The sequence below is a fragment of the Priapulus caudatus genome, unplaced genomic scaffold (assembly GCF_000485595.1).
Source record: "Priapulus caudatus unplaced genomic scaffold, Priapulus_caudatus-5.0.1 Scaffold265, whole genome shotgun sequence".
NCBI classification, from domain to species: Eukaryota; Metazoa; Priapulida; class Priapulimorpha; order Priapulimorphida; family Priapulidae; genus Priapulus; species Priapulus caudatus.
In genome coordinates, this window is record NW_014577326.1 from 42,781 (window position 1) to 51,276 (window position 8,496).

General features: G+C 40.3%; 2 protein-coding genes across 2 annotated transcripts in view; one reads left to right on the plus strand and one right to left on the minus strand.

The window, feature by feature from the left end:
- Positions 1–352: 352 nt before the first annotated feature.
- LOC106808278 (33 kDa inner dynein arm light chain, axonemal-like) lies at positions 353–4,419 on the minus strand. Its single transcript, XM_014810924.1, has 3 exons — positions 4,262–4,419; positions 941–1,146; positions 353–518 (listed from the first exon to the last, which is right to left on the minus strand). Exons 1-3 carry the CDS (start codon positions 4,337–4,339, stop codon positions 353–355), a joined length of 450 nt encoding a protein of 149 aa, XP_014666410.1. The 5' UTR covers positions 4,340–4,419.
- Positions 4,420–4,699: 280 nt separating this feature from the next.
- LOC106808279 overlaps positions 4,700–8,496 on the plus strand; it is a 27,430-nt gene continuing 23,633 nt past the window's right edge. Inside the window, exon 1 of the mRNA XM_014810925.1 lies at positions 4,700–4,784. The gene's annotated coding sequence lies outside the window, so the exon portion shown is untranslated. The remainder of the gene's footprint in view (positions 4,785–8,496) is intronic.

The following is an 8,496-nucleotide window of genomic DNA, read 5'->3' on the forward strand; positions in this document are numbered from 1 at the left end:
CCCCCCACGTCCCGAATATCGTGACCGTACGTCGAGCCGTTTAGATTTGTGCCCAACTGTTGACGGACGCACGGACGGACGGACGCTCGCACGGACGGACGATCATGCGATTCTACAAGCTGCATCTGACTATGTCAGATGAGCTAAAAACTGTTTTCCTAGAATATAGGGATGCTACACAGCTAGATTTTTGAATGCTCGGAATAATTTTGATGTCTGAACAAATTCCAAGGGTTGGGAGCAAATTTTGTGATGAGTAATGATGAGAAGTTTTTTATGGTGGTACGAAATAACCCACATGTAGGATAAGATTAGGCGGTGCGGATTAAAATGTTGATGTACTGCAATATTGTTACCAAACCAAAAGTGTATAAAGTTGTGCAAATATCACCTGTCGTATAAGCTCATCAAAACACTGGGAGTAGAGTTCCCGCCGCACAGGGCAAATACCCGTCTCCCTGGCCTGCCGCTGCTGCAGTTTCATGTCTAGTTGCTCCTGCAGATTTATTACATCCAACCTAAAAAGCATTATCCGTTATTGCGGAGCAAAAAAGCAAGATAATGTAAAAAGGGACGAGCAAGAGCAACACAAAGGGAGAGTGTGTGCATGTGTCCGTGCATGAGAGAGACAAGGGGATGGAGGGAGGGAGAGAGAGAAGAGGAGAGAAAAAGATAATGAAAGAAAGAAAGAACGAAAAAGAATAGAATGAAAGAGGGTGAAGGATGGAGGAGGGGCAGAAGGGTCAGAGAGTAGTGCGGAAAATAACTAAATAAAATTTATTTTTAATTTATTCTTTAGTTTCTTATTATTAAATAGTTTTACTGATAGTAATTAATAACAACAAGGCGATTGGTAGATATTACTGTGAACTACAAAATGAAGATCTATATAAATACTGTACATGGCATTTTTCAGTATATAAATTTACACTGCATATACCGCGTAGCAGGTGTGCTCGATACATGTTGAATCCACAGTTGTCCTTCTTCGTCCCATTCACGTGGTGGAAGAATTGAATGTAAAATTTCCTCTGTCTGCTGCGAAACCTTAGTTTCAATTGGATCCAACTTCTTTGGAGGACTAGGAAAAGGAGGTGAGGCACGATCCTGCAGCAATTGTGTTGGGCTTGTTCCTTTATTACCTGTCTAAATAAAGAATATGACATAATGAACATTATCTAACTGTTGTTATTGTAGAGATTTGGGGGGGGGCTAAACCTATAAGTACACCTTCACAGGGCAGGGATTGCACGACACTGGTATTGTCCAGCACACCCCTGGTACCAAAAGGTGTGAGAGAGGGGGTTGCACCTAATAGCCGGTACAGGGAGGGGGTGTTGCTGGCTGGCACCATGCCAGCTGACCTGGCTATATATGGCGCACAGGTTCGCGGCTCGAGTGAGTTATATTTGGGGTCACCTCTCAGTAACAGAAAGAGAAAGAAGCAAAGGAGTCTGGGGAAGGAATTTTGGCTCATCATGTCAGGCTAAAACAAATATGAAGACGAACTGCCGATCGAAAGACTAACTTCAAGGTAGGAAACAAAATTATCATAAAATCATTAATTAGCATTTATCTTTTCAGGTTAGGGGCAAGAAGTAGGAAGGGGTCGTTTTAGGTTTTCAGGCAGGGAAAAAGAGGAGGAGCCCGCGAAGCCTACCATAAATGTGCATTCAGAATAGAAAAAAAATAACTGAGGAAGAGATGAGTAGATTTGGAGTGACACGCATAGACCTATAACGTTCACGTAACTGCTAAACGTAACGATTTATATAACTGTTCATCTGGCACCATAACGACACATCATGCCATGCTCAGGGATGGCAATGACAATTTGTGTTTTCAGCTGAAAATAGCCGAGGTCCAGCGGGCAGGGGGGGGGGCGGTCAGGTCCAGGGCGAAGCCTGGTCAGGGGGTTCAGGAAGTTTTTGAATTTTCACAACTTACAAGGCATAAAATTGCATTAGGAGACACATACAGAACAGTATTGTTACAGAGCATATTACAGTACACTGCAGGGAGTATATCTTGCACTGTCATTATCATAACACCAGAATTAATAATCAATACAAAAATTTACTTAATTACATTCTGCAAACAAAATTATTTTAATGTACACTTCGATCCACACTGTCCCAAAGGCTAACCTTTATATAATATAAGATGTTCATTGTCCAGGCAGTTTCAAATTTACTGCAGTACAAACACTGCCTTGCCAGCTACATCGCACTTTCCGACATAGTCGTTCAACCGCTCCGTCACCTCTTCAGTTTTCTTTCCGATTTTGACACTCAGTGTGACAGATTTTTCTAACCAAGCCCAGCGAAACTTGTTCCTCACATCTTTGTCGATCTCTGCTATGGTAGATGTGTCCGCCTTCTCAATTAATCTCACCATATTTAGTGGTCAAATGCATGAAAACACTGCTCGAAATGAATTCCGTTTCGATTTATTTTGCACACTCAAGCGGTGGTATACAAGGCCTTCATCATTTTACATACGCCTCCACAGTACTTACACTGCAGACAGGCGTATTGTCTAGACGCATTGTCTGGTTCGCTTGATACAATGTATAATACACATCACATTTATGCTGGCGCTTGCAAATATGCTATCATTGCATAATGGGATTACAATGTTACAGCCTGCTGTATATTACAATGTTATTAAATGAAGGTACTGTTGGACTGTAAAATGAAAATGTGTACATTCTAACTCCCCCCTAAAATTTTCCCAACCGATTTAGACGTTTCACAAAATCGACCCTGGGACTGTGAAATCCGCGGATTTCCGCGGATCCGGGGAAGATTCCCATCCCTGCATGCTACTATTAGTATTAGTCAGACATAACAATTGTCTATATATATATAAAGATCTGTAAGATATGTATTTATTGTGTGTGTTTATGACGTAAGGTCATGTATAAGCATATATATAAAATAAGGTTTTCACATAATGTACACCTGTATTGTGTACATATTACATAATCATAATGTACCCATCATATGACACATGTAGCTCTAGAACTATAGCCCTCCGCTCTGCCACAGGGCTATCTAGAACAAACTATGTTGAAAATAGGTAATCCAACTGCTCCCACGAAAAACGGCTCACAAAACGCAAAATGATCAGGCTTTTTAACACTTATTTATTTACATGGACCTCTTACCTATCTTTTTGAACACTTTTCACAACTTTACACCATGCATTTATTCATTTATTCCTCTAAGTCCTAGTACTATTTGCAAAATTCCGTTCAAACGGCGTAAGTAAATGTAAACAAAACACTTAAGAGGAATAAATAAATAAATGCACGGTGTAAAGTTGTGAAAAGTGTTCAAAAAGATAGACCATAAGAGGTCCATGTAGATAAATAAGTGTTAAAATAAAAAGCCTGATCATTTAGCGTTTTGTGAGCTGTTTTTCGTGCGAGCAGTTAGTTCGCTTGCCCATTTTCAACATAGTTTGTTCTATATAGCCCTGTGGCAGAGCGGAGGGCACTATAGTTGCTCGGAATAGAACAGTGGGCAACTGGACGCAACTATAGTCGCTGCCAATCGCTTCCAGTTGCTCGAAATCCAGTTGCTTCCAGTCGAGTCGGCTCGCAACCCCGACAGCGACATAAGCCCCCCCCCCATTTACGACGTACCACTACAACAATTAAGGCACCAGGCTTTAATTATTAATACTACTACTACTAGTTATTACGTCAGCATGTTATCTGGGTACTACTTAGATACAATAATGTAACCCAAACCCAAGAGGATAGGGGGGGGGGGGTTTGGGTTTGGGTTTTGTAACCCTATGATCCTCTTGGGTTTGGGTTACATTATTGTATCTAGGTACTACTAAGTACTATACTACTATGACACGTTTTTTTAAGTTTTGCGTCTTCGTTTCTGTCATTCGACATTCCATATTGGAATTCTCTCCCTTCTTCTTTGCCTTTGCCTAGGTTTTGGCTTTGGTTAACATAAAATTGATTCTTTTTTACTCAATCTCCAGTGTTATCAAAATTAGCTTTGATACGTTACTTTAACTCGCAAATAACATTGCATTGTTCATATATGAGGTTATGCATGATGATCATTCAATGATTTCATGCTGCCGGCATTGGCTATTGGCATTGCTGCAGCCTGCAGGTTCATTGAGTCGTTGACATTGACATTCCTTCATCATCATGGATTGTCATTGTCAATGTCAGATTGACATCAGTCTGATCAGACATGATGGCATTGAATGATGTCATTGTCTAGCTTACCTGATGTTTCTTCTCAGTTTTTCGACTGACAAGCACCGGGTTGTCATGGCGAACTAAAGAAGATGCTGGTGGTATCATAGTGCTTATTATTTATTTGTTTCACTTTTGTGAAAGTTTTATCTATGCTTACAATCAAGTTACGCGTGAACTCTCACAGCATTCATTAGTGTACAGTTCCTATAGCAACATCGCCATGGCCCGTAAACATATAAAGCTATTCAACAATCAACATAAAGAATATGCAGCACTGCTGGTATCTAATTTAGTAAATGTTAAATGTTATAAAAAAAAATTATTGTATTAACTTAAAATAAGCGGTCAGATCTTTCTTAAAATACTATTGAAAATTAAATAGTCATTGTTATAAGTAAAATAAAATCACGTACTAACTTTCTTATATTAATAGAACAAATGAACAACCGAAATGGCCCCCTCCAAGAAAGATCCATGGGTTCGATGTTTTACGGTTACAGAGCCTAGTCGTCATTCAAAAGGGTTCACAGTATATAAAGTCACTTCTAAGGTAAAATGAAATTAACCAGGGATTTTTATTGTGCTGTTTCTCGTGAACTCCTCTTGTTAGCCGTTAATTAGATGTTGCTCAACAACGACGGACAATATTGCGGCGTAAACAACTGTACTGAACTGTTACTGTGTCACTGACGCTCATAGGGTCTATGTCCCCCAGGGTACTGCCGGAACTAGACCGAATAATTCTGTCCCATATAACCTTTTTTATATTTTGGTGAGGGTTATATATTGGGACAGAACGGGGTTCATTGAAATTTCGTGAGATCGCATGCAAAATGCTAGATACAATAATGTAACCCAAACCCAAGAGGATAGGGTTACAAAGTGTCCCTATCCTTTTCTGCGGAGGAATGCCCGAGTGAATCACTCGGGCCGGTTTGCTGGTGCGTTTTCAGATACTAGAACACCTAACCCTAACCCTAATCCTAACCCTAACCCTAACCCTAACGCCAAAAAGGGGCTTCAACGACCGACGGCTACCGTACCTCCAGCCACTGCGTTTGATTAACTGGAAGATGTATTTTAAGTTTAGACAGTTTTTATTATGTTACACATTCAACGACATTGCGAAAGACATCAATGTTCTTGTTAGAATTCACCAAATCAGTTATCTAAAAAAATAGCTAGGTACTGAATGTGATATATTATGAGCAACATATATACCAGTACTTCTCTAGATGAACAAACTTCTATAACTAATGACAACGTTTGCTGAACAATCTGCAACGTTTGGGTATTGTACTAATTTGACTGATTTGTTAAATATACAATAAAATGGATATTCTGTAGAACAAAAACAGAGTGCATGGAAATAATGGTAAACTAAATTATGCAAATTTCACCATAATTTGCATATAAACATTTATACAACCTTGAATGAATCTAAATTATTATCAATATTAGTATCTCGTATATATAATATGTATGTGTGCGTGCGTGCATCCGTGCGTGCCAATGCTCGTGTGTATTGTTTTTGTGATATTAAAAGTATGTGTATACCGCACTGTGTTTATACTTACTATGCATTGAAAGCGTTATCGTCAATTTCAACAAATTACACGTGTTTTTTGCTACACCTAAGTATCATCCGGTGCATAAATGTGATGCAATTTTTCCACAGGTGTTTTCTACTTTTTGGGAGCGATAATTCCTTCTAGCTGTGTCTTTAGTTGCTGGTTGGCACGCTTCAGGAACTGTATTTCCTCAACATGCTTCTTCTCCTCAAGCTGACGTTGCTCGGCACCTCTCTTCTCCACTTGCTCGCATTTACCCTTTAGCTCATTCAGCTGTTGCTCCAACTCTTGCTTCTCATGTTCCAGACTGTCCACTTTGGACACCATCTCGATCTTTCCCTGTTCTGCTTGCAGTGCCTTACGCATTCCAAATGCTACACTGCTCTCATACAGCGTCTGGTAAGCAGCAATTGTCATGCGTATTTCGTCCCTAACACGCAGCAGGAGCAGGCCACGCTCTGCACAGTTGATGGTAACCTGTAAAGGGCAACCAAAGTAGTGGTTTATTAACAATGGGGGAATGCACAGCAGCAACAAACCACACCCTGTGCATTTAAAGGTAACCTGTAAATTAAGGACAACCTAAGTAATGGTGTGAGAGCAGCAGAGATATAAATAAATTCCACCGATTTCCCCCCCCCAAGAAATAGGAAATGTTTTTATCTTTAAAATCCACCTCTTCTAAAAAGCAGGGAGTGTAATCATTTTCAATTTATTAAAGCAACAAGAGCCGCAGAGCGTCTGGGCTCATCTGAGGTCTGTTGCTACGGTTATAAACGTAACATTTAAGTCGTGCGTATAGTGACACCTTTGTTAGGCGCAGATATGCAGATACGCAGTTGCGTACACATCATTTCAGCAACCTTCTGCATTCTGCATACCTCCCAAATCCCATTGGTTGATACAAATCACGTGCCTGAAACTCCTGTTTTATGGTGCATTGTGACCCTAACCCTAACCCTATTAAAAAAAAAATTATTAATTGTTGTAAAGATCATTTGTTGTTATGAAATTGTTGTAAATAAATCATGTAAATATTTACCTTAATTGGAAAGAAATAGTTAAATGGATAAAGATAGAACAAGAGCCGCAGAGCGTCTGGGCTTATCTGAGGTCTGTTGCTACGGTTATATAAATGTAACACTTAAGGATACTCTCCACGTTGTGCACGGGTATTGCTCTAGTGAAAATTAAACGTTTATTGGGTATTCGGGAACTTACTTATGCTATATTCTGGCAGATCTACCTACACTGTATAATAACTAATATACACTCTGAGTGAAACGTCTCGATCACCATGGACGTATTTTCCGACTTCCTTCATGCAAAATTGCAACATTTCTAAAGCAAACAACAGCGCTGAGAAGCTTACCATCTAAACGATAAGAGGTATTTAAATAATCGACAAGGCCGTATTTAATACGAACTTTCGATTTTGATTTAATCATCTATTATAATTATTATTTAAATTAATTCCATCCGAACCGAATAATAATAAATATAATAATTCAAGATGATGATAAAATTAGAGGGGTACACATAGAATTATAGTATACCGGAACGTGCAGCAGTAAAGATCTGCGCCGACGACATCGTCTTTAGACAGGCGCAGAGCATCGGACTCGCTATCTGCCGACGACAATCCGACGCGTCGGCAAACCAGAACGATGGCGCTATTTAGCGTGGGTTTCGGGTTGATCGACCCAGAAGAGCGATAGAGCTGGCCCCTCCAGCCATCCATAGCTCGCGTTGTATTTGCCTGCATGGTATGGATAAAAAAATAACCTGTATATGCTGGCCGCACGCAGCGATCGTTACGAAATAGAAGTGAATACAGTCACGCGGAATCAGTAGTACGCCTATTTGTCTCGCGCCTTCTTTTAACTCATTCTCTCTCTTTCTCTCTTTTCTCGCAGGACAAAGGGTTTTTTACTCTCTTTCTCACTCTCCCCCCCCTTCTCTCTACCCTTCTCTCATATCTCTCAATCTCGTCTGGCTCTCTCTCTCTTCTACCTCTCACCCACACACTCTCTCCTCTATCATGTGTCTATCTCTCTAATTCTCTCGGTACTATTTCCGGCTCAATCTTCTGTTTCTTCTCTTCTTTTTCTAACGTCTTCTTCTCACTCTTTTGCGGCACTTCTTTGCAATCTTTTTTCTTTTTCTTCTTACGTGCGTTTTCGCTCTCCCTTATCTTTCGCTCACATGGTCGCTCTCTCGTCTTCTCTCTATCTCTCTTGTAACTTCCCTCTATCTCTTTCAGCTATTTATATATATATAGACGTTATCAAGTGAGTTCTCACACTGAAACCAGGGAGAGACAGACATGCATGCCACCGATGCCCTCCAGCCACTCTCTCCAAATAGGTCACGCTGGCGACGCATCTCCATGGGAAGTAGCCGATGTATTGCTGACCCAGTTCATTACCCTCTGTTGATCGTAAGGCCCAGTTTGCCAAAGAGAAATTCGTCCCCAGTGCTAAAAAACCTATCATATAAATTGATCCAATGGCAGGGACGACAAGTACAAGGTACATATCCGGAGCATCTTGATACCACACATGATAGTAAATTAAACAGTTTCATTTTGATTATATCATGAAGCCGAGTGTTCAATGACATGTAGTATTAATGTCTGCCAGCTAGATGGCAGCTCATTCAACGTAAGCAAACATTTGGGCCGCAGCGAGC

Coding starts and splice junctions, on each gene's coding strand:
- LOC106808278 (XM_014810924.1), bottom strand. CDS start 4,339: ATGATACCACCAGCATCTTCTTTAGTTCGCCATGACAACCCGGTGCTT. Junction 1,147..4,261: donor AAACTGAGAAGAAACATCAG/GTAAGCTAGACA, acceptor TTCTTTATTTAG/ACAGGTAATAAAGGAACAAG. Junction 519..940: donor TCGAGCACACCTGCTACGCG/GTATATGCAGTG, acceptor AATGCTTTTTAG/GTTGGATGTAATAAATCTGC.